Source organism: Lingula anatina, chromosome 10 (assembly GCF_051362555.1).
Source record: "Lingula anatina isolate TDL-2025a chromosome 10, LinAna3.0, whole genome shotgun sequence".
Lineage (NCBI taxonomy): Eukaryota > Metazoa > Brachiopoda > Lingulata > Lingulida > Lingulidae > Lingula > Lingula anatina.
This window is the reverse complement of record NC_141776.1, coordinates 20,212,405-20,239,807: the sequence shown is the minus strand read 5'-3', so window position 1 is coordinate 20,239,807 and position 27,403 is coordinate 20,212,405. Positions and strand designations below refer to the sequence as shown.

Below are 27,403 nucleotides of genomic sequence, written 5' to 3'. Positions count from 1 at the left end.
CTATCCTGCACCAGCCCGTCGTCTTCTAATTCCCGTATATCGCATTAACTTCATATCTTTTTTGAAAATCATTCTCCATGTGATTTGTCGGGTGAGATTAATGTTCTCTACCTTTGGATCAGTTATAACGTTAGAATTATCTTGCTTAGATGTTAATTTGACAATGTGATTGTGAAATAATACAGTTATTCACATGTTCTGCACGGACCACGTCTTGCCCGACCCATGTACCTTTGCCAGTGCCGCTCGGCCGCGTACATCATAATATTTGTATTATCTCCTATTTGGGATTGTGCAGCCTATTTTCTTATTTATGCGGCTGGGTTGCTTATTTATTTTTGTAACGATGTACTGAGTTGTTTATGTCTGATGATTGTACATTATTTGTGAAGGTGTAGGATATGTTAATAAAGAAATATGATTTTGTATAGAAGCAAACTCTCCATTGTGTCTTGATTTCATATTCGCCGCCATGTAAAATAATATGTAAGTCACGAAGACAAAATCTTTAATAATTTACCATCATGATTTAAAGATTTGACTGTCACCAAAACACAAGTGATAACACACTTCATTTTGGCATATGAAATATAACAGATTAGGTGTAAAATACAACATGTCTAAGTTGATCTGAAAGGCACCGGAATACGTGCGGTAATCTTTGCCATCTTGTGTGACCTTAACTTTGACGGTGCCAGTCACGTCGGCAGGAAGTGTGATATATTGGGGTCACATCAGGTCAACAGGATTATAGCACTGTATATTAATAAGAGATCGTTCTTGTGGCACATGTAAACATAAAATGTCGCCTTGAGTAAGTTTTCTGGTTTAGAACACACTGATTGAATCAAATAAATATTGAAATGAGAAGTGAACACTATGGGTTTATTGATCTCGGTAACGGTGCACCCCACTAGCTTTATTATAACGAAAATGAACGTCCTGTGAGAAGAGAACAACCTCACAACTCTCTCTATATACATAATATGCATGTAGTGTACATGGGTCTTGACAAGGACGAAATACACAGCTGAGGGGTTCAAAATCCACCTCTCACTTCCAGAAATGTCCATGGTTAGATATGAAGTGATTATGATATATATATATTGCAAAAGTAAATCATTAAAGCATTAAACGGAGTCGGTATAAATGCACAGCTTTCTCATTGTTTCACCATGCTATCCATTGTGAACTCGGCGCCCGTGATTTCATCTCTCGCAAACAGTCCTACATACTGAGCATCATTTAACAATGCAACAGCTTTGGGACAGAAACAACCTAAGCATATAATTATACAGCATCTTCTCAATTCAGGTGATTTAAACTCTCTTTAATGTCCCCTTGTCACTGCCAAAGGTAATATTACAATCGCTAGAGAAACGTGTGTGCATTGCTGACCGCAGATAAGGCTTAATGACTGTACAGCACGCAGGCAGCCAAGCGTTCAGGACATCATCTCACCACACTGGCTGGAACTGGTCTAGGGTGATAGACGCCCTTGTTATTAATAGTTTCTCAAAGATCATGAAGTTACAATATATAACAAGGACATAGACGATGTTGTTTTTAAGTGGTGACAGGACGAGGGTGAGCGTCACGTGACATGAGGGACATATTAACTCGCGAACAAACAACTGCACCTTGAACTCTCCGTAGCACCAATCACGTGGTAGTTCTTAATTGCCATAGGGACAGCGAAGAAGACTTTGACTGATTTCTCCAATCTACCAAGATTCACTTTGTATTGACTCCATGTACTTTTCTAAAAAGATGTTTAAACGTGGACCATAGAACGGGCGTTGTTTCTGTATGGTGCATTATTCAACCGGAGACATCCTTTATACTTAAATGTCAGGCAAGTGTACATTGATGCGACTGTTCAACTTGTAAAGAAGTTTTTTTTTTGTAGTTAGAATTGGGCTCTTAAATATTCAGCCGAATTGTTTTGGAAGGAGCAGTCGTTAAATATCTTCTTTAGTTTAGAGATAAAATTAAAGCGCTCTTTTGGCATAATTTCGACATCTTCTGCATGGACACGTTGGACAGGGTTCATGTGCATCAACTATGCCACACATGGGTATTTAGAAGCATACAAGGTGCACGTAGTTGTTGAACTTGCCAATCTCCATTAATGATATATGACGGAAACGGCTTTGATATTTGAAATGCAAAGTACGAGAACTTTATGAGACAACATTCACAACATTCTCCTAATGTTGTCATAGATACACTTATTGCAAAGTTTCACAGGGTTTTTAAGCAATATAATACAGAAGACTGGATATACCAGTTGTAAATGAACCCTATGCTAAATAATTGCCCCTATTCAAAGGATCATCAACAAGTGGTACTTATGCTGCAAGCTTTAATGACTTTGAAGAAATAACTTTCCCTATTTTAATGTGACACTATAAACGTGCAAGGCATGGATAAAGAGTTGAAGAACGGGTTTCACAGTATAGACAGAGAACGTTTTAGTAATTATGTCAAAAGATTCCGGGTCGAGGTCAGGGGCTGTCTTCCAGACCCCAAATCACACCTTAGGACCCTGAAAATAGTGGAGACATCAAAGGTGGTGGACGATTTCGAAATCGATTTTGACGAATACGGATATCGGCTACATCGGCCCGGAGATTTGGTCTCAGGTCTCGTGCAACTTCAGTTGAGGTCCCCGTACGATTGTCACGTGGAGGTGAAGGTCATTGGTGAATACGTCATATTGGACAAGCTTGGCTCGGACACCACGGGGAAAAGATTTGATATGTATGCGGAGGGGGAAGAAATATTTTCAGCAGGAATAGAACTGGGGCAAATTATATCAGACACGCCTGTTCCCTTTAAATTCCAACTTCCCAGTGGCATTCCTGGTTCCATGTCCTATGTCACGACCAGTGGGGCTCGCCGAGTTATGATCACCTATTTTGCGGTAGGGATCATATATGACGACGTTGGAAGAAAAGTGTCAGAATCTGAGAGGTCATATTTCTTAGTTCAGCGTCTCCTTAACCGGGACGCCTTAGAAACAGCCAATATAACCACAACGCATACACAAAAAAAGTCGTTCGGGCTCGCCTGTACAGGCAGTTCCATGTCATGCGCAGTAAGGGCAGGAAGAGTGGCCACTAGAGAGGACGTTACCTTCTCTCCTGAACTGGACAATAATAGCTGCTATAGTGTGAATGCTATCATGTGTAAGTTGTATCAGATGGTGACATTCAAGCATAAGGACCAGGTCAAGGTCGCGGAGAAGGTCAACAAGGCGACTTTTAAGCTTCGGCTAGATTGTGGTCCAGGAAAGAAATTTGGCGGGAACTCACAATATTGGTTTAATTTTCACAGGTATGAAAATGAATGAATATTCAATCAAATAAGTCAATCATGACAATCACCTGTACGTTTTAAGAATGGATAAACTCAAAAAGAATTTGTCATCCTTACAGATGTACTATTAACAAAACATAGAACATAATCAAGCGTTTTCAAACTTTGCAAGATATATTGAAAGCATTGACATTTGAATGCATCATTTTTGGATAAGTTCGTTTAAGGGAACCCTTTCTGAAACCCAGCATTCAAAGTCAAATCCAGAGAATATTCCATCGTTTCTTTTTTTGTTTTGTTTGAAAGGCTGGTGAAAATATTAATGTAGCTTTTTTCCCCGAAAGATTTACAAACACCAGTTTGATGTAATCGCTGGCGACACAAAATCTGAAAATATTCATTACTTCGTGTTGTAAACCATTCCTGTCTGATTCCAGAGCTCTGGAACCGTCACTACTGAAGTCAGACCCTGGGTCACAGTACGTGGAGATTACGTACCTACTAGAGTGCAGGTTCCAGACAGGCCTTGGCCAGCCTAAAGGACCCAAAGTAAGCGGAACTTGGTGCCTTTTGTTTTTATCAGGATTTTTGTCTGTATATTCTTTCATTCTTTCTTCTCCTTTCAAGTACAAAAACTGTGTACATGGAGTCAGCACCTGCGTCTGTTGACGTTGTCGTCAATGTCTGCGCAGTCGTTGTCGCCGTGCACTTTCACCACTAACACGATTTATGGACAAACTGTGACTTATTTTTCTCAAACTTACTTTAGTGGTTTACGGTTCAGAAATAAAGAGCAAATCACCATCAAATTCGAATATTGGATTTTATCTTTTGAAATGAAACATCCTGAAAATTTAACATTACTCACTATATATATATATATATATATATATATATATATATATATATATATATATATATATATATATATATATATATATATAGTGGGCTGGCCATAGTAAAGCGATGGATCTGTTTCCGAGGATCAATTTGTTCTGAATGCACTCAGATTTCAGAAAAAAAAAAGCTTAAATTTGTTCACTGCCACCATAAACATAAAACGAGGAAAACCGTGTTGCTCTGTAACTTAAGAGAATAATGCCAAGTTCTTAAAAACAACAAAAGTTGGAAAACCAGTCTGATTCAATTAATTTTCTTTATTTTTTTCTGGGAGGAGTTACAATGTTCAATTTCACGTTTCGGTATTCTCATTGTGTGACTTTAAAACTCATTGGCATTTCTGGGAGGAGTTACAATGTTCAATTTCACGTTTCGGTATTCTCATTGTGTGACTTTAAAACTCATTGGCATTTCTGGGAGGAGTTACAATGTTCAATTTCACGTTTCGGTATTCTCATTGTGTGACTTTAAAACTCATTGGCATTTCTGGGAGGAGTTACAATGTTCAATTTCACGTTTCGGTATTCTCATTGTGTGACTTTAAAACTCATTGGCATTTCTGGGAGGAGTTACAATGTTCAATTTCACGTTTCGGTATTCTCATTGTGTGACTTTAAAACTCATTGGCATGAAGCCAGATGTGATTTACATACGTGCCGATGCTACCTCTAGCATGTAATGTGAAATAGGTAATTACTAAGTAGTTAGGCATTATAAAATATTACATCAAAATTGACAATACTATATTGTGCAGTAGCATCATTATTTTCTGCTTTGTGACTGTACATTTGTTAGCTCTGCTGCCTAGTTATTATTTCCCTTCTGTCTGTAAGTAATTTTCTACATATTTTCTTTTTTATTATTTCATTGTCTTGCTTAACGTTTAACGAGGCTACCAAAGCCACATCTCTGCAATTAAATATGTTTTATTCATATTGATGAAAGGAAAATTGACAAAGGGGGCTTCCTTCAAGAACTGTCCTGCTTCTGTGTGCTCCGAGGACACCGGAATAACCTTCTCACTGCAAATAATTAGTATGTTTTGTTTTCATTGAAATCAATATTAACCATTTAACCTTAATTAGGAGATTAAGACTTAATAAAGAAACCCAATCCTTCACAACTGAAGACATCCTTTAAAACTTAATTTCAGATCTTTCTAATTAATTAAATAGTTTTACATTAACAGATTCAGGTAAAATCATTATAACAGAGACACACAAACAATTTTGACAAAGTTTTGACATAATGTGAACAAAAGTGGAAAGTTTCTAAATTATAATTTGGTCATGAAATCAGCACTATAATAAAAGCACGCGCTTTTGTTGAAGGGCTCTGTTGAGCTGTTTAGATCGGGTTATGGCGGGTAGAAACGGCGTTCATCTGATGTCCTGATTATCATAATTTTCATCTTATTGAAATGAATGGTGACATTATCCACTGCCCAAAGAGGGTGGATTTCCAAAGGGTGTAATTAATGACGATAAAGATAACTGACCAGGTATCCGCAAAAGCTGCTTGTATACTAGAGGCAAATCGAGTAACTAACCTCGTTGGTAACGTTTGTGATTTCCTTACCGAAGCTTCTTGTGACACAACCATCTTAATTTGTTTAATGAGAATAAACTTGGGTAATTAGTCTGATAAAGCACGATGAAGGGTCTGTGGATAATGACTGAAGAGGTCATAGAGCGCATTCAGAACAGATAATCCGCGAACTTACTGATCCTCGGACTAAATATGGCCAATCCATCATAAAGGAAGCCACTTAATATCCTTATGGTCTCACCGCCTACACACGGCCATTAAACGGATTAAATATGGCCAATCCATCATAAAGGAAGCCACTTAATATCCTTATGGTCTCACCGCCTACACACGGCCATTAAACGGATTAAATATGGCCAATCCATCATAAAGGAAGCCACTTAATATCCTTATGGTCTCACCGCCTACACACGGCCATTAAACGGATTAAATATGGCCAATCCATCATAAAGGCAGCCATTTAAATTCCTTATGGTCTCACCGCCTACACACGACCATTAAACGGATTTAATATGGCCAATCCATCATAAAGGAAGCCACTTAATATCCTTATGGTCTCACCGCCTACACACGGCCATTAAACGGATTTTATATGGCCAATCCATCATAAAGGCAGCCATTTAATGTCCTTATGGTCTCACCGCCTACACACGACCATTAAACGGGTTAAATTTAGGCTCCGAAGTTTAATTGCTAGGCTACCGCAGGGACGGGGCGTGTGGAGGCGGGGAGACCATCAGGGAATTATTAGCGGCTACCTTTTAAGTGGGTCGGCCATATTTGGTCCGCGGATCAATTTGTTCTGAATGCGCTCTTATATACCTTGGTGACTTTAAGCGCATGGTGAACTGAGGTGCACGTTTTTTTTTTTTTTTTTTTTTTTGACGTCTGTATGTGCCAAGTAAGGTGGACCCATCCCCAGGGTGCACTCCAGTGGAGGTACCAGTAATGTTGAAGTATGAGATCCATGTTTTGCCAGGCTAGACATCATTAACCACTAGTACATGAAGTTGTTTACCCTGTACCTTACCGGAATTATTCACAAGTTAACGTCCCCAGCAAGTCAAGTAGGTCTCCACTTTGGTCCCTTGTGTAACAGGCGCAAGCCATTACTGGCTAAATTCTGTGAAGCATAATGCTGAATAAGCAAATAAGTTGATTATTTAGCAAAAAGATAAAATAATAATATGCACGGTTTAACGCCGTTAATGAAGGATAATTATAAATGAACCATGTTATCAAGCACCTGTAAATGGGGCTGTTATTGAGACAGCTCGGGTCTTAACGGCTAGCAGATAGCATGTTCGGGGATAATAGGGTTAAGTGAACGTCAAACAGGACCATGTCGACTGCTGCGTGATGACACTGCTGGGAAGTAAGAGCTCCTTTGTTTCCTCGACTACATGGAGAACACCTGGGAGGGGCCACATGGGACCTTTAATTTGTCACTGGAGCACATTATTGTTGGGAGTTTTCCTGCTATATATCATGCTGAGCTAGTCAGCTTCGAGTTCAACAATATGTCGTTTAGTGGGGTCAGATCAATTGTTTCTTTTTAGCTGAGTGTGTCTCTTTCAATGGCAGTTTCATACTTTTTGCGCCCATTTTGGGAAATAACAATTGGCACCGTATTGCAATTGTGTCTGTCGATACACCTTTTCGGCGGTAAGCAAAACAACGTACATTGCATAGACCTCCTCCAAATCAAATGACTGTATATCACAATTATAATAAGTGGCAAATTGCATGGTTTATTTTCAGGTTTCGGTTCCTGTTATTGTCGGGTCCACCACTTGGAGACCACACCAGTCCTCCAGGTCGTCCATCCTCCAGCCAGAGGAACAGCTGCCCTTCCATATCAAATCCAACGGCGAGGGGGTGGTCAACGGGGTCAAGATGTTGTACCAATATTTGAGATTTGCTGATCCCCGGCCACAACATCCAGAAGATATCTCCACAGGGGGTCCGCGAGAGTTTAAGATTCCCACGGCAGTGCCTACTGAACACGTGTTACCACCACTGGCTCCGAACAGGGCGTACTTGGACGACAACTAGCGACATTCACCTTGGCCAGTAACAATCCTGGTTGGTCTGATGTCACCAAACTGCTGCTGATGTCACCAAACTGGTCCTACGTCACTGAGGTCTGATGCCACCAAACTGCTTCTGATGTCACCAAACTGGTCCTACGTCACTGAGGTCTGATGTCACCAAACTACTTGGGATGTCACCAAACTGGTCCTATGTCATTGAGGTCTGATGTCACCATGAAAATAGGATTTTTTAAATCTATTTTTCAAAAGAAATACTAGGTACTTAGGCTTCGTTCACATGCAATGTCTATTTTCTATTTTCTATTTTCTATTTTCGGTATGTCTTATGATCACGGTCTGTGCACTGAATATCCCGCGGCGTAATTACTGGCAGCGCGAGCCAGTTACTATAAGTTACTATAAGTTACTATAAGTAACTGGCTCGCGCTGCCAGTAATTACGCCGCGGGATATTCAGTGCACAGACCGTGATCATAAGACATACCGAAAATAGAAAATAGAAAATAGACATTGCATGTGAACGAAGCCTTAGTGCCCGAAGTACAAGACCCACCATTTCTCCTTTCAATATAGAATTTAGAAAAACTTATTTCATCATCCTCTTCAAATATATTGACATTCAGTTTGGATGTCTTACGTTTGTGGAGCAAAGGACGTTATTTGCCATTCTAACCGAAATCTCTGACTTTGTATAAATATTATTTATCATTTGGATAAGAATTTTGCATTGATTTCTTAAGTGTATACTTGTACCAATAGGTACTTGGTATATCTGAAAACTTGAAAATTTGCCAGAGGGCAAGTACACAGGACTTTAGTGCAAAACTACATGAAAATGTAGGGTGTTTTGGTTGCGGATAAGGTGCATTCTAGGTTATAATATTGTTGTTTGTTTAAACGAGTTTTATAGATTATCAGCACATATACCGATAAATAACACCGTACATCTGTAATGTATTCATGCAACATTTCTTTCATCTTCTCTTTTAATTGCCGTTTGGATGGTATTTTATCTTTGGGTGTTTTTTACTTTATAATCAACTGTTGGAGGAAGTGTTTAAGACGTCTTAGCTTAATGACACAAGTACATACAGGAATGAATATATGGATGTAAGAATATACGGGAAAATTTGATCTCATAAGAATGAGACACAAGCATTTGAACCTCTATGCAATGCGTTCTGTTTTCAGACCATTTATCCACTGTGTGTCCATAGAGTGAGCGGTTGGGGAGTGGTCATATATCCACTGTGTGTCCATAGAGTGAGCAGTTGGGGAGTGGTCATATATCCACTGTATGTCCATAGAGTGAGCAGTTGGGGAGTGGTCATATATCCACTGTGTGTCCATAGAGTGAGCGGTTGGGGAGTGGTCATATATCTACTGTGTGTCCATAGAGTGAGCAGTTGGGGAGTGGTCATATATCCACTGTGTGTCCATAGAGTGAGCGGTTGGGGAGTGGTCATATATCCACTGTGTGTCCATAGAGTGAGCAGTTGGGGAGTGGTCATATATCTACTGTGTGTCCATAGAGTGAGCAGTTGGGGAGTGGTCATATATCCACTGTATGTCCATAGAGTGAGCAGTTGGGGAGTGGTCATATATCCACTGTGTGTCCATAGAGTGAGCGGTTGGGGAGTGGTCATATATCCACTGTGTGTCCATAGAGTGAGCGGTTGGGGAGTGGTCACATATCCACTGTATGTCCATAGAGTGAGCAGTTGGGGAGTGGTCATATATCTACTGTGTGTCCATAGAGTGAGCAGTTGGGGAGTGGTCATATATCCACTTTATGTCCATAGAGTGAGCAGTTGGGGAGTGGTCATATATCTACTGTGAGTCCATAGAGTGAGCGGTTGGGGAGTGGTCATATATCCACTGTGTGTCCATAGAGTGAGCAGTTGGGGAGTGGTCATATATCTACTGTGAGTCCATAGAGTGAGCAGTTGGGGAGTGGTCATATATCTACTGTGTGTCCATAGAGTGAGCAGTTGGGGAGTGGTCATATATCTACTGTGTGTCCATAGAGTGAGCAGTTGGGGAGTGGTCATATATCCACTTTATGTCCATAGAGTGAGCAGTTGGGGAGTGGTCATATATCTACTGTGAGTCCATAGAGTGAGCGGTTGGGGAGTGGTCATATATCCACTGTGTGTCCATAGAGTGAGCAGTTGGGGAGTGGTCATATATCCACTGTATGTCCATAGAGTGAGCAGTTGGGGAGTGGTCATATATCTACTGTGTGTCCATAGAGTGAGCAGTTGGGGAGTGGTCATATATCTACTGTGAGTCCATAGAGTGAGCGGTTGGGGAGTGGTCATATATCCACTGTGTGTCCATAGAGTGAGCGGTTGGGGGAGTGGTCATATATCCACTGTATGTCCATAGAGTGAGCAGTTGGGGAGTGGTCATATATCCACTGTGAGTCCATAGAGTGAGCGGTTGGGGAGTGGTCATATATCCACTGTGAGTCCATAGAGTGAGCGGTTGGGGAGTGGTCATATATCCACTGTGTGTCCATAGAGTGAGCGGTTGGGGAGTGGTCATATATCCACTGTATGTCCATAGAGTGAGCAGTTGGGGAGTGGTCATATATCTACTGTGTGTCCATAGAGTGAGCGGTTGGGGAGTGGTCATATATCCACTGTATGTCCATAGAGTGAGCGGTTGGGGAGTGGTCATATATCCACTGTGTGTCCATAGAGTGAGCAGTTGGGGAGTGGTCATATATCCACTGTGTGTCCATAGAGTGAGCGGTTGGGGAGTGGTCATATATCCACTGTATGTCCATAGAGTGAGCGGTTGGGGAGTGGTCATATATCCACTGTGTGTCCATAGAGTGAGCAGTTGGGGAGTGGTCATATATCTACTGTATGTCCATAGAGTGAGCGGTTGGGGAGTGGTCATATATCCACTGTGTGTCCATAGAGTGAGCAGTTGGGGAGTGGTCATATATCCACTGTATGTCCATAGAGTGAGCAGTTGGGGAGTGGTCATATATCTACTGTGAGTCCATAGAGTGAGCGGTTGGGGAGTGGTCATATATCCACTGTGTGTCCATAGAGTGAGCGGTTGGGGAGTGGTCATATATCCACTGTGTGTCCATAGAGTGAGCAGTTGGGGAGTGGTCATATATCCACTGTGTGTCCATAGAGTGAGCGGTTGGGGAGTGGTCATATATCCACTGTATGTCCATAGAGTGAGCGGTTGGGGAGTGGTCATATATCCACTGTGTGTCCATAGAGTGAGCAGTTGGGGAGTGGTCATATATCTACTGTATGTCCATAGAGTGAGCGGTTGGGGAGTGGTCATATATCCACTGTGTGTCCATAGAGTGAGCAGTTGGGGAGTGGTCATATATCCACTGTATGTCCATAGAGTGAGCAGTTGGGGAGTGGTCATATATCTACTGTGAGTCCATAGAGTGAGCGGTTGGGGAGTGGTCATATATCCACTGTGTGTCCATAGAGTGAGCGGTTGGGGAGTGGTCATATATCCACTGTGTGTCCATAGAGTGAGCAGTTGGGGAGTGGTCATATATCTACTGTGTGTCCATAGAGTGAGCAGTTGGGGAGTGGTCATATATCTACTGTGAGTCCATAGAGTGAGCGGTTGGGGAGTGGTCATATATCCACTGTGTGTCCATAGAGTGAGCAGTTGGGGAGTGGTCATATATCCACTGTATGTCCATAGAGTGAGCGGTTGGGGAGTGGTCAGCCCCCTATCTGAACATAGCAGGCTTGGTTGAATTGTAACAAGCATTCTCAAACGTGTTAAAAATTATCTTAATAAATATACTATGCATGACTTTGTCTTGAGCTTTATTCCACACATCAATAATGTGAAGTGTCTATGGCACCAAAAATATTATCTTGTTAATGGGCAATTTGTAACCACGTGTTTTACATTTATCAATCAATTTGAATTTTAATGGGCGGCGGCACCAAGTACGGTCAATTAATTCACAGTTAGTTTTGTTTCTTTTGCTCTGTATCAGCGTGAAATCAGGCCTTTTGTGTAGTCTGGTCGGTACAATACATCTTAAAGATAAACGGACTTTTGACATTTAAAATCACGTGCACCTAATACGTTTTTGTAAAATGCATAATATAAGCGTTCTAGATTTCCTTTCGTTCCGCTCGAAACGGATATGTTTGCTAAAAGAACCTAAGAAGATATGTTGATTCTGAGATTTGTATGGAAAATAAATAAATAAAAAGTATAATATATAAGGCATTGTAACTCTACTTCTTGTGTCCCGCAACGTGTGTGCTTCCCGCACGTGTGTGTTTGTGTGTGCGACTGTGTGTGTGTGTGTGTGTGTGCGTGTGCGTGTGTGCGTCTGTGTCCAGGCCCCGGAACTCGAAACCATCGCGCATTGCGACCGAGCGCAAGCGTCTTGATTCCGTAACTCGCCCAGGTCGTGTTTCTGTAATGAGTATGTATGTGAAACATTACGTTTGCATGGATAACCGTTGCCCCGGTTTCCTCGATACCACAGACATGATGCAGCAGTGGCCGTTCCTACATCACATCTTCTCTGGCACAATAAAGAGCGATATTGTCGACAAGGATGCCATCACGGTTTCGACTGTATTATCTGATCCCGAGTACACGGTGGCGTGTATTGGGCAGTGCGCTAACGTCGGTATGTTTGCACGCGCGCGAACGAGTGTGTACATATTGCAGAGTCCCCCCCGCCTCTTTCACTGGCATTTCATATAACATGTCCGTTTTAAATATTCTTTGCCACATGCACAGGAGCGAGTCCCCAAATAAAAGGAAAAAATCTTCATCATGTTTAATATTTATCACAGTTCTTAAGAACTAAGAACTCAGAAGACATTTCATTTCCAAGTCCATATTTATTCCATGATTTGCCTCCCCCTGTCTTCCTGTCAGCAGACTTACTGGACTACACTTCGGTCAAGAAACTATACATCAAGTTCATAAAATATTATACTGATAATGTTCATAGTAATGATAATCCTGGTTATTATTCACATACACACGCTATTGTATAATAATTATTTCATATATTTATATATATATATATCAAACACATCCATACTATAGAATATAATGGGCCATGTATAGTCCTTAGAATGTGTATATTTTTATACGGAATTATTTTCCTTTTTGTACGTTTTGAAAGTAGCATTATATGAGATTTCAAAAGACCTGCTTGTCTATATCATCTGTAAATAGAGAAGGGTTCATATTTAGAATAGTTGACATTTGGTTGTATCACCACTAAATATACAGCCTTTCTTCATAATGTAATAGATTGCACTGAAGTCAGTCGCAGTTATTAACGTGAAACTGTGGCCCTAAAAATGTCCACATCTTCAAACTGTCAGTTAAAAGCTGTCATCGATATTTGATGCTTCCAGGGACTTCCATGTTTTATACTTATCAACAACCACTCTACACAATTCAAAATCCAAAATTACATATAACAGTTTCTTATGATTTTTTTTTCACATAACTCAAATAGCACTAACTTGCAGTTTCACATTTGAGATAAAAATGTAATATTTGAACAGGATATCAACTATCTAATAAAAAAGGATGCAATAAGTAAATCAGATATAAAAACAGCTTTTTCTGCTAGAAATAGGCAGAATGTGGACATGATTTGTGTTCTCTCCACCTCCTGCTATAACCTCTTATGTACAAAATGTGCCTCACACAGTGGTCTTGAAAAGGGCTCAAACAGCAAAATACATCTCCTTGCACTAAAATGATACAATGCCTTACATATGATGTATTTTCTGCAGATAATTAGAGGACAGCAAAAAGGAGGATTTCAGCTGCAAACATAAGTGAGATAATTCTACTGGCAGTCTTCAACAGCATTTAATTCTATTAAATTCTAAATGACATAAAAAAAAAAAACCCATCTCTTCTAAACTCCATAACTATAGCAGCTTCGTCTCAGTATTCATTTTCAAATTATCTGTCTTTAAAACACATTTCAATGTGACTGATAAAACCAATAACCATTTTTGAAGCTGTTTTTTTTTTTGGTAGGGTGAGTGTGGGGCAAAATGTCTCCCCATACTTTTACCATAGCTGATATTTGTTCCTGAATTTGTCACATTAAAAACTACACTATATGCCAGACACCTTTCTTCAGTTTCAACACCTAGCTCATGACCAACTTGCCTACCTGAACTTGTTGACATCTGCTCTCTCACTCGCCCCCACTGGAAAATGACATTTTTTAGAATAAATCTTTTTAGAGGTGCCTATCACACAATGTATTCTGACATAAAGAGTAATTCAAACAGAGAACTAGTTGTATTAGCAGAGATGTGACCATGCTGACCACTAGTAATGGACTTCAGCCATGTGCTGTCCCATAGCAGTAAATTGAGAACTCTAGTTGTATTAGCAGAGATGTGACCATGCTGACCACTAGTAATGGACTTCAGCCATGTGCTGTCCCATAGCAGTAAACTGAGAACTCTAGTTGTATTAGCAGAGATGTGACCATGCTGACCACTAGTAATGGACTTCAGCCATGTGCTGTCCCATAGCAGTAAATTGAGAACTCTAGTTGTATTAGCAGAGATGTGACCATGCTGACCACTAGTAATGGACTTCAGCCATGTGCTGTCCCATAGCAGTAAACTGAGAACTCTAGTTGTATTAGCAGAGATGTGACCATGCTGACCACTAGTAATGGACTTCAGCCATGTGCTGTCCCATAGCAGTAAAAGCTGAATGAATGGCATAGGACAGGGCCGATAACATCATTTTTATCTTCTTCACCTTGAAAAACTTTCCATAGTTCCCCAGCCTTAGTTCCTGTGACAGATCAACTCATAGTTCATCTCTCCACAGCTGTTAGTAGCTTATGGCGATGTGTTCAGATTTGTAGTAAAATGTATATTCTTTTATCAAATATATTTCTTGGCACAAAATATCAGCATACAGACAAGAACAATGTGACCACATGTAGTAAACTACAAGGCTGGGGGATGTCTAACCACAAGTCTGCTACAAGGCTTGGGGATGTCTAACTACAAGGCTGGGGGATGCCTGACTACAAGGCTGGGGGATGTCTGACTAGAAGGCTGGGGGATGTCTGACTACAAGGCTGGGGGATGTCTAAATACAAGGCTGGAGGTGTCTGACTACAAGGTTGCTACAAGGCTGGGGGATGTCTGACTACAAGGCTGGGGGGATGCCTGACTACAAGGCTGGGGGATGTCTGACTACAAGGCTGGAGGTGCATTTCACAATCCACAAAGACCCTGGCAACCTACTCAAGCCCTGGCAACCATAAAAGAACCTCAGTTTTGGTGAGGTACAAAATCTTGAAATATGTTTACACATTCAAAGAGTGAATACACTGCAGTAATGACAAAGATCCTTTGAACCTGTGAACCCACGTGAAACTTAAGATTTTAGTCAACTAACAGACATGACAAAGATTCATCTGTACATACTTCAAAAGTAAAAATTTATACTCACATCCAGGAAAAACGTAAGAGTTCATACCCTGGTTCAATGTACACACCCTGTTAAAATCTGTTTATGAAAGAACATGCTACTTGGAAGAATTTAAAATAAAAATAATCAATATATAGATATTTTCTCTCTGAAAACTGACAGGCAGTATTTTTTCAGAAGCAGTCACAAACTGTGCTTTTTTTCTCTTTCCTTATTTCTACACATCAATACTGCTAAGTAAAAGAGGGATTTCAAATTATTAAGTATTTCTTTTTAACTCTCAAAAGTGAAGACTTCAGATACAGACACAGCCAACCAAATACATGCAAGCAGAAATGATCAACTCAAACTTTGACATTACACTTTGTGGCCTGCACAATAAGTTCTACTGGATGGTCAATTTAAAATGGTTTTCGGAAGTTCCCTCTAGTTGACATTTATATCCCAATCACTTGATACTGGTCAGTGGCACTGGTTCTACTGGCATTTTAGGGGTTATCCAATCCTGTCAATTACTAGTGACTTTCAGACCATGGATGTAACATATACTGTGTTCCAGTCCTGCCTTAACTATGAGCTGAATGTTATATACACACAGTTCCAATCTTGGTGAATTCTGTACTAAATATTTTATACACAAAATTCCAATCTTGATGACTTCTGTACTGAATATTTTATACACACAGTTCCAATCTTGGTGATTTTGGTATTGAATATTTTATACACACAGTTCCAATCTTGGTGATTTCGGTATTGCATATTTTATGCACACAGTTCCAATCTTGGTGATTTCGGTATTGCATATTTTATGCACACAGTTCCAATCTTGGTGATTTCGGTATTGCATATTTTATGCACACAGTTCCAATCTTGGTGATTTCGGTATTGTATATTTTAGGCACACAATAGTTCCAATCTTGATGATTTCTGTATTGAATATTTTATACACACAGTTCCAATCTCAGTGACTTCTGTATTGAATATCTGATACAGTTCCAGTCACGAAAGTCATTCCCATTGGTTCACTGATGCTGTTTGTTGAAATGATTTTATTCCTACACTTCTTGACTGGTCTGTACTGGTGCCATGAATCAAACATCCACCTGTTGACTGTTTTTTGATATTTACGTGAAGATTTAATACAGAATATTTGTCAAGTATAATGCTGCTAATGGCTGTATTGTTGCCAGCAAAAGAATGGTCAGCTGTTAGCTGGTACTGTACATTGAAATGGACATCAACATGCTGGTTTTGATGACATACTGCAGACACTGAAAAAGAAAGGAGAATATTAATAATGAAAATAACAATAAATAAATAAAATGATAAAAAAAGAATTGGCAGTTAATGGGTCAGTTTCTTCTGCTGTTGCATCTGCATGTCTTTTGAGATCAATATACTTTTCTGGGGAGAAGGGCAGCTTTAACTGAAGCAACAAGAATGGCTGCCTGGCTTGTCAAGAATCAGATATCTTCACCAAAAGACAACTGACACTGGCTTTTAAAGACAAGGCAGCAAAGCTGTCAAATGTACAGACAAAATAACAGAAAAAAGGATGCAAAAGAGGTCATTTTGCCAATTTTGATGCAATAATAAACAAGACCGTGGAACTTCAAAGTCACACTTTGAAAATGCCAATATGTGAAACCGTTTAACTGGCAGTAAGAATTACCAAACAGACTGCATTGCCTACTGAAGCTGTATTTTAGTCCCATGTTTCTTTCCTGTAAGTTTGAGAACAGTAAGTGACATGGTTTTTCTTAAATGGTCATCATGGGAGCAGTGCCCAAAATAGTTTTTTTTTTTTAATTTTGATGCAATATTACATAATGTTTAACAGCATAATGACCATCAATTTTAATAATAAAATATTAGTATCATGGATATTCAGAAAATGTGACTAGCAAAGGTCTTCAGGCCCATGGAACTTCAAAGTCACAACTTGAAAATGCCAAAATGTAAACAAAGACAGCACTGTTCTGAAATTTTTTTTTTTTTTTTTAACAATTTTTTAACATAAAACAAAATAAACAGTTTACTGCAATTTTTATATGATCAACTAAGAAAATTGATGAGATGGGAAAAATATCAATAGAACAGTGTTAAATGTCCAATTTCCTCCATTCTGAGATTCTGAACATAGTTAATGAATGAATCTGACAAACTGCAATGATATGAGTTTATTTCCATTTTTGACACTTTATTACACAATACACGATAACAAGTTTACCATCATTTTTACATAATCAACTTACAATGTTGTAAAGATGCAGGAAATGTCAAACAAACACTTTTATGTATCTTATTAGTAAAACAATAAGACTGTTAACATGCCTAAGAATTTAATCTGAGGAAATGTGAAAAAACAGCATAACTTCTAAAATAATGGCCCGATTATGCTGATTTTCGAACTCAACCTGCGTTTTAGTAAGATTGACCACTCCTGTGAGTTTAATGACAATTGGCCTATCTGTTTTTCTTATATTGTGTTTACAGTGTTGCATATATGCTGAAAAATGAAAAAACAGCATAACTACTAAAATAGTGGCCCGATCATGCTGATTTTCGAACTTGACCTGCGTTTTAGTAAGATAGATTACTCCTGTGAGTTTCATGACAACAGGCCTATCGGTTTTCCTTGGAATGTGTTTACAGTGTTGCATATATGCTGAAAAGTGAAAAAAAAAGCATAACTTCTACAATAATGGCCCGATCATGCTGATTTTCGAACTTGACCTGCGTTTTATGAATATTCATCAGCTCTGTAAATATAAAGCCCAAAAGTAAAACTGCCTTCCACTTATCGTGTTTACAATGAAAGTGCACGGCACCGGCGACGCCGATGACAGCGACGACAGACGCAGGTGATGGCAATATGTACAGACACATCTATATATATATATTTACTGTACTGTTTGAGAACAGTAAGTGACATGGTTTTTCTTAAATGGTCATCATGGGAGCAGTGCCCAAAATAGGTTTTTTTCAAATTTTGATGCAATATTACATAATGTTTAACAGCATAATGACCATCAATTTTTAATAATAAAATATTAGTATCATGGATATTCAGAAAATGTGACTAGCCAAGGTCTTCAGGCCCATGGAACCTCTAAGTCACAACTTGAAAGTGCCAAAATGTAAACAAAGACAGCACTGTTCTGAATTTTTTTTTTTTCATTTTTAACAATTTTTAACATAAAACAAAATTAACAGTTTACTGCCATTTTTATATGATCAACTAAGAAAATTGATGAGATGGGAAAAATATCAATAAAGCAGTGTTAAATGTCCAATTTCTTCCATTCTGAGATTCTGAACATAGTGAATGATTGAATCTGACAAACTGCAATGATATGAGTTTATTTCCATTTTTGACACTTTATTACACAATACACAATAACAAGTTTACCATCATTTTTACAAAATCAACTAACAATGTTGTAAAGATGCAGGAAATGTCAAACAAACACTTTTAGGCATCTTATTAGTTAAATAATGAGACTGTTAACATGCCTAATAATTGAATCTGAAGACATGTGAAAAAACAGTATAACTTCTAAAATAATGGCCCGATTATGCTGATTTTCGAACTCATCCTGCGTTTTAGTAAGATTGACCACTCCTGTGAGTATAATTACAATTGGCCAATCCGTTTTTCTTATATTGTGTTATCAGTGTTGCATTTATATTGAAAATAGTGAAAAAACAGCATAAATTCCCTAAAAATGGCCCAATCATGCTGATTTTCGAACTTGACCTGCGTATTATGAATATTCATCAGTTCTGTAAGTTTCAAGTCAAAAGGTAAAATGGTTTTCTACTTATCATGTTATCGGTGCTGCATATATGCTGAAAAAAGTGAAAAAACAGCATAAATTCCCTAAAAGTGACCCAATCATGCTGATTTTCGAACTCGACCTGCGTATTATGAATATTCATCAGTTCTGTAAGTTTCAAGTCAAAAGGTAAAATGGTTTTCCACTTATCGTGTTATCGGTGCTGCATATATGCTGAAAAAAGTGAAAAAACAGCATAAATTCCCTAAAAGTGACCCGATCATGCTGATTTTCGAACTTGACCTGCGTATTATGAATATTCATCAGTTCTGTAAGTTACAAGTCAAAAGGTAAAATGGTTTTCCACTTATCGTGTTATCGGTGCTGCATATATGCTGAAAAAAGTGAAAAAACAGCATTTATTCCCTAAAAGTGACCCGATCATGCTGATTTTCGAACTTGACCTGCGTATTATGAATATTCATCAGTTCTGCAAGTTTCAAGTCAAAAGGTAAAATGGTTTTCCACTTATCGTGTTATCGGTAAAAGTGCACGGCGACGATGGCGCCGACGGCGACGACAGACGCAGATGATGGCTATATGTACAGACACATCTGTGTCTGTACATAAAAAGCATAACTACTAAAATAGTGGCCTGATCATGCCGATTTTCTAACTTGACCTGCGTTTTAGTAAGATTGATTATTCCTGTGAGTGTCATGACAACAGGCCTAACGGTTTTCCTTAAAATGTGTTTACAAGGTTGCATATATGCTGAAAAGTGAAAAAACAGCATAACTTCTACAATAATGGCCCGATCATGCTGATTTTCGAACTTGACCTGCGTTTTATGAATATTCATCAGCTCTGTAAATATAAAGCCAAAAAGTAAAACTGCCTTCCACTTATCGTGTTTACAAGGAAAGTGCACGACGACGGCATCGGCATCGCCGACGACAGACGCAGGTGATGGCAATATGTACAGATACATCTGTGTCTGTACATAAAAATGAATTTCTAGACCTTCTGTTGAGAGGTTCGTGTCTATGGGCCCTGCAAACATCTGATCCATCCACAGTACTTACTCAGGCATAGTGGAAATCTGCACTGGTGTCTAGATGTGGCACAGATACTAGTACTAATGATGTGATGACCTTGTGTTAGTCTATACTAGTAATCACATTCCATAAATATATGTATATTCTACATATAACAAGTCTATTATCACCCTCTATACACAAATTCTAGGTATGTACTGTATATTCATTTTGGGATCCAATGAGCCCTTGAATACTGGGTGTAGGAGTTTTCAGCAAGGTTTTGAACATGAAATGGACATCACCACATAGGCAGAGAAGGCAAGAGAACTGTGTACAACCTAACCCATTACTTCTGTAGTGATGACATAGGCAGAGAAGGCAAGAGAACTGTGTACAACCTAACCCATTACTTCTGTAGCGATGACATAGGCAGAGAAGGCAAGAGAACTGTGTACAACCTAACCCATTACTTCTGTAGTGATGACATAGGCAGAGAAGGCAAGAGAACTGTGTACAACCTAACCCATTACTTCTGTAGTGATGACATAGGCAGAGAAGGCAAGAGAACTGTGTACAGCTTAACCCATTACTTCTGTAGTGATGACATAGGCAGAGAAGGCAAGAGAACTGTGTACAGCCTAACCCATTACTTCTGTAGTGATGACATAGGCAGAGAAGGCAAGAGAACTGTGTACAGCCTAACCCATTACTTCTGTAGTGATGACATAGGCAGAGAAGGCAAGAGAACTGTGCACAGCCTAACCCATTACCTCTGTAGTGATGACATAGGCAGAGAAGGCAAGAGAACTGTGTACAGCCTAACCCATTACTTCTGTAGTGATGACATAGGCAGAGAAGGCAAGAGAACTGTGTACAACCTAACCCATTACTTCTGTAGTGATGACATAGGCAGAGAAGGCAAGAGAACTGTGTACAACCTAACCCATTACTTCTGTAGTGATGACATAGGCAGAGAAGGCAAGAGAACTGTGTACAACCTAACCCATTACTTCTGTAGTGATGACATAGGCAGAGAAGGCAAGAGAACTGTGTACAACCTAACCCATTACTTCTGTAGTGATGACATAGGCAGAGAAGGCAAGAGAACTGTGTACAACCTAATCCATTACTTCTGTAGTGATGACATAGGCAGAGAAGGCAAGAGAACTGTGTACAACCTAATCCATTACTTCTGTAGTGATGACATAGGCAGAGAAGGCAAGAGAACTGTGTACAACCTAATCCATTACTTCTGTAGTGATGACATAGGCAGAGAAGGCAAGAGAACTGTGTACAGCCTAACCCATTACTTCTGTAGTGATGACATAGGCAGAGAAGGCAAGAGAACTGTGTACAGCCTAACCCATTACTTCTGTAGTGATGACATAGGCAGAGAAAGCAAGAGAACTGTGTACAACCTAACCCATTACTTCTGTAGTGATGACATAGGCAGAGAAGGCAAGAGAACTGTGTACAGCCTAACCCATTACTTCTGTAGTGATGACATAGGCAGAGAAGGCAAGAGAACTGTGTACAGCCTAACCCATTACTTCTGTAGTGATGACATAGGCAGAGAAGGCAAGAGAACTGTGTACAACCTAACCCATTACTTCTGTAGTGATGACATAGGCAGAGAAGGCAAGAGAACTGTGTACAACCTAATCCATTACTTCTGTAGTGATGACATAGGCAGAGAAGGCAAGAGAACTGTGTACAGCCTAACCCATTACTTCTGTAGTGATGACATAGGCAGAGAAGGCAAGAGAACTGTGTACAACCTAACCCATTACTTCTGTAGTGATGACATAGGCAGAGAAGGAAAGAGAACTGTGTACAACCTAACCCATTACTTCTGTAGTGATGACATAGGCAGAGAAGGCAAGAGAACTGTGTACAACCTAACTAACCCATTACTTCTGTAGTGATGACATAGGCAGAGAAGGCAAGAGAACTGTGTACAGCTTAACCCATTACCTCTGTAGTGATGACATAGGCAGAGAAGGCAAGAGAACTGTGTAAAGCCTAACTAACCCATTACTTCTGCAGTGATGACATAGATAAATATCTCCAAACACTGAGCACTTCAATGTCATCCTTATGAACAGAGATGGATACATATAAAACCCATTAAGTGGCAGATAATGACACTGGTATGTATTGTTACTCCACTGTGATGACCCTGCCATTTAAACCTGTAGTTTAAAATGATATAACTGGGAAATTAAGTGTTGCAACTGGGTTCCGAAAAAAAGTGGGTGGGGGGTGGGGGGTGGGGGGGGGGGGCAATATTCACAGTTATTTTTACTTTTAAAAAGTTGCTCAAATATATCTGACATTCTGTCATGACTTGATGTAAAAACAAAACAAACAAAAAAGAACAAGTTAGATTAACCAATGACATCAGTATCATTCTAAAAACACTAGCAACAGTTACTGTAAGTATACACTGTGAAAACAGGTCCTGACCAGTCACACATAAGTACACAGGGATGATATAGAACACCTTCATATTTGTACCCTGCCAGTAAAAAACAAGAGGGCTTCTTTAAGGACCATGTGGAGTAAGAGATAAACGAAAAAGAGAAACGTTCATTTTTATTGGTATAGATTTGAGCTCCAAACTAAATTTTATAGGACATTTGTTTTTATTTCAGTGGTGCAGCATGCCTAAAAAAGAGGGGCAACACTTATCCATGCCTGTAGGGCAACAGCAATCCCAGCAAACTGAAATCACTGGGACATGTCTATTTCTTGAGTGTTTCATTGTCATTTAAACTGAAATCACTGGGACATGTCTATTTGTTGAGTGTTTCATTGTCATTTAAACTGAAATCACTGGGACATGTCTATTTGTTGAGTGTTTCATTGTCATTTAAACTGAAATCACTGGGACATGTCTATTTGTTGAGTGTTTCATTGTCATTTAAACTGAAATCACTGGGACATGTGTCTACTTTCCTGTGATTACCCTGGAAAGAGAGTGAGATGGGGTGCTTGAGTGGAGTTGGGCTGAATTTATATGACCAGTTTTATTAGGTACTTAGAGATGCTGGAGAGAGAGAGAGAATCTGAGTTTAGTTCAGCTTAATCCACTGATAACCAGTTCAATCAGAAACCAATTATCATGGCCATATGATATTTCAACTGCTAACTTATCATATCTGGACCAGATATTGCAGGTATCACAGGAGGGGTCCCATTTTGTCAAACTGAGATAAAACCAATAGTTCTCTTATCTTCATATCTTTGAAATCTATTACTGGATTTTTTATCCAGCATTTATTTCTCTTTTCACAGCATAAAAGCTGACCAGTTTGTTGACAGTGTACTAGTAACCTCTTGTTCTGCAAGTCTGCCAGAGAAACTTCTTTTTATCCTATCCATTTTCTTCCATGTTATTGTACAGTAAAATCAATGTCAAAACTTTGTTTTTTTTTTATAAAATCAATAGCAAAAAAATTTCCTAATTAGGAAGATTTGCCTTTTTTGCAAAGTTGTCATATACAATGTGAAGTTCTGAATGGGAGTTGTATTCAAAATCTACTAGTCTAGTAAAATTTTGTTATTATTCTGACAAACTGAATACTTCATCTTGAGCTACTTCTTTTCTGTCAGTGTGCTCAGTTAAATTTAAGCACAGAAGTTACAAAAGAGGACCTGAAATAAATATAAAAAAATCCTCCACTATAAAGATGGCCCACATACAGGTGACATACCATTAAACCACAAATAACACGCCATAAAAATGATGTGCAGACAACCATCTTGGTCTCATCCCAATTCATGGCAGGTCCATTTAACTGCTTCAAACTAGAGTTATGATTTGTGTCAAGCCACCTAAGGTGATTGCACTTTCAAGGTCAACTCACTCTCACTCAAGCAGAAGGGAAATAAGGGATTGGCGGATTACAGTATGTGGAATATATATGAGAAGTTATGACTCAATTTTTTTTAAAAAAGTGTGTCCGGTTAAACTGCTAATGGGCATAAAGCCAATTTTATCAAATAAGCTGCAATTAATATAAGTCACCAGTAATCATCTTAACTTAACTGTATAAGTTGGGGTGAGCACACCTACCTAACTGTATAAGTTGGGGTAAGCACACCTACCTAACTGTATAAGTTGGGGTAAGCACATTTACTTAACTGTATAAGTTGGGGTAAGCACACCTACCTAACTGTATAAGTTGGGGTGAGCACACCTACCTAACTGTATAAGTTGGGGTAAGCACACCTACCTAACTGTATAAGTTATAACTGTATAAGTTGGGGTGAGCACACCTACCTAACTGTATTAGTTGGGGTAAGCACACCTACCTAACTGTATAAGTTATAACTGTATAAGTTGGGGTAAGCACCTAACTGTATACATGGCCATTTAGGAGGCTGTTGAACATTTCCATCATCACCTTAAAATTTCTTCGATAGAAATTGGACACTACATGCAATCTCCATAATACATTCCGACTACCTCAATTCAAAATGCCTTTTTACACACTAATGCCATTTATTTACAACAGAAATAAGACATTTTCATAAATAAGGACACATGGTAGATATAATTCAATACAATAATGATGGGACTTTGTAGTAAATGAAAACTACAGTCCAGTCATCTTAGTCCAGTACCAGAGACATTAAAGGGTGTGTTCCCAATGTAACTACGTAGATCAAACCAACGTAGATCTAACCAACTCAACAGGGATTCCCTGAATGCAATCAGATCTTAAAAGTGAATGATACACCTCCTCAAACTAGGAAGTGATTAATTTCTGGGTAGGCTCGACTTTTGGAATCTTTTTCACTTTGTTTTGAAAGTGACCTAATGCATGCAAAAATTTCCATCCCCTAGCTGCTAGGCCTCATTCAGTAAATCTGACTACATTCAGCGAGTGTCCCTGCAGAGTTGTATCTGTCTAAACAGACTACAGTTTCATCTGGAATGTGCCCAAATAATGTATGCCAGGTAGAACAACATGATCCACATCTTATAATTACCTTGTCCAACTGCTATAATATAGTACAACAATCCTGCTTCTCTTTCACCGGGCTTGAATTCATCTCTCTTACAATCTCAACAAATACTTCATTCACATTCTGAGTATTTTTGGCTGAGGATTCACAGTAAGGACACCCCCAGAGTTGAGCCAGTGCCATTCCTTCAGAAGTGGCCACCTCTCTCTGGTGTTCCAGGTCCTTCTTATTGCCAACAAGTAACATGGGGACTTTATCTGTGCCCTTCACCCTCATGATCTGGTCCTTCATTGTTTTAATATCCTGGAAAGTTTGTAAACTTGTGATGCTATAGACAATAGCAAATCCTTGTCCATTTTTTATATACAGGTCCCTCATGGAAGCAAACTGCTCTGTGCCTGCTGTGTCCAGGATTTCCAGCACTGAGGGGGCTCCATCCACCTCAATTTCTTTTCTGTAGAAATCTTCAATTGTAGGGTCATATTTCTCAACAAAATTCCCTGTGACAAACTTCACAGTGAGGGCACTTTTCCCCACCCCACCACTGCCCAGAACCACCACTTTAAACTCCCTCATGGTTTTTTCTGCTCCCTTTCTCTCTGGTTAAATGATCATGTACACTTCACTGGCTGTGGTCAATAGGATCTGGAAAAGAAGAAGATAATTTAAAGTTTGCTTATCATATGAGACAATCAACTATCTGTAAGTATTTCTACATGTATGCAACTACTGAAAATAGAACAATCTTATGTCTATGTCTGTTTTAAATAGCTAATTTTAAATAAACTTTAAATAGCTTTAAAATTATCAACAAATTTGATACTGCAATGACAAATGTTGATCTCAATATATCAACTCTAAGTTTGAAGCTATGTGGAGTGAACTAATGACTCCTGTAACCATTTCATGTTGTCATCAATTAACCATGTTATAATCTTTACAATGTTTTCAGTGAAGTACTAGAAGTATGTAGCAGTATCAGGTGTGCAGACAGGTGTAACTTGTCACAGGACATGTTTGTGTATGTCATCTTCAAAGTACAACATGCTAATGATATTTCCAAGTTGTCCCCAAAGCTAAAAGTTTTACCAAATTGTCTCTGTAAAATGTTCAACTCAGGGATTATCCTTTCAATGTTTCACTTTTCAACTGTTCTATTAAGCAGTTCTAAACAAATTGAAATTCCACACTATGTTAAGCTGAGGAAGATATGTTTTATAATGATAACATGAATAATGATCTTTACTGGTTCTAGAACATTTTACTAAAAGCCTCACAATATTTTGCAAAGACTTTTTTGTAAAAATAATTAGAATCCTAAACTCTCTGTTGTGATGAAGATGTAATTGAAAAATTATACAGATAACATTACATATGGCAAAAGTTACCCACAAGTTATCTGGTTTATAACCAAATAAGTTAAGTTTAACAGAATGTTAACTTTAACTATTAAATCGCGTCTTATTATTTATTAGAATAAACAAAGATTAATTAAGCAGGATGACATAATATGCATCAACAAACAATGAGTGGACCAGTCACTTAAAATAACACCATTATTCAAAGTAACCATCCTGTACGACAGATAAAATATTACATTTAAATCAACATAATAGCTGCCACAATACTAATGCATTATCTACTGAAATGTGCTGATTAACAATATATACATGGACTAAATCAGACAATGAAGCTTATATTCATAATTGAATTGCTCAATATAAATCATATTTTAAAGCCAAGAAACTTGACACAAATCTTACATTATCACAGGTATCAAGCATGACTAAACCCACCATTTCTAACACAGAGACGCTCCCTGTATGTATACAAGTACAGAAATATCCTGGCAATATCTTCACCACATTCACACCTAAATCACACTACAAAGGCTTGTTTAAGGTTATCTGCGACATAATCATCTCGGTTTTTTTATTACTCTACCGAGAGGCGGTTATCACTCTCTCCCATACACTACATAATGATAGCGACTTATTCCTCCAATCTCTCCCATCTGTCTCTTAATTTGTACCAGGCTGGGCCTCTTCACGGTTTTCAAACAAAGAAATTCACACAATCTGTTGCTAAAAATAAATTATATGTGCGACTAAGAACACCAAGAGACGTTTAAATATAAAATGAACTTTGATCTGGTCTTACCTCACATCTTTTTGGTGTTATTTTTCATGGTGTATTTCGGTTGTGAAATGGGGACATCTAGCTCTCCTTGGGTGGGTCGAGCGGAAGTATCACTTTGTAATCTCCTTTTACTAGAGAAAGTGCTTCATGCGAATTTGATTTTGAAATTTATCCTTGCAGGTTATTAT

At 38.8% G+C, this 27,403-nt stretch overlaps 2 protein-coding genes across 3 annotated transcripts; one reads left to right on the top strand and one right to left on the bottom strand.

The window, feature by feature from the left end:
* The first annotated feature begins 1,426 nt into the window (after window positions 1-1,426).
* LOC106161403 (uncharacterized) lies at window positions 1,427-8,992 on the top strand. Its single transcript, XM_013538347.2, has 4 exons — window positions 1,427-3,339; window positions 3,759-3,870; window positions 7,531-8,089; window positions 8,355-8,992. The coding sequence occupies exons 1-3, from the start codon at window positions 2,426-2,428 to the stop codon at window positions 7,822-7,824; spliced, it is 1,320 nt and encodes a 439-aa protein (XP_013393801.2). The 5' UTR covers window positions 1,427-2,425; the 3' UTR covers window positions 7,825-8,089; window positions 8,355-8,992.
* Window positions 8,993-12,667: 3,675 nt separating this feature from the next.
* On the bottom strand, window positions 12,668-27,377 carry LOC106161435 (ras-related protein Rap-2c). 2 transcript variants are annotated; one of them, XR_015331554.1, is made up of 4 exons: window positions 27,237-27,377; window positions 25,101-25,721; window positions 15,019-16,554; window positions 12,668-14,892 (listed from the first exon to the last, which is right to left on the bottom strand). XR_015331554.1 is itself a non-coding variant. In XM_013538389.2 (3 exons), exon 2 carries the CDS (start codon window positions 25,650-25,652, stop codon window positions 25,113-25,115), a length of 540 nt encoding a protein of 179 aa, XP_013393843.1. In that variant the 5' UTR covers window positions 25,653-25,721; window positions 27,237-27,377; the 3' UTR covers window positions 12,668-16,554; window positions 25,101-25,112. The 2 variants fall into 2 exon arrangements, 1 of the variants encoding a protein (XP_013393843.1); XM_013538389.2 differs by having other exon boundaries at window positions 12,668-16,554.
* Between the last annotated feature and the right edge of the window lie 26 nt (window positions 27,378-27,403).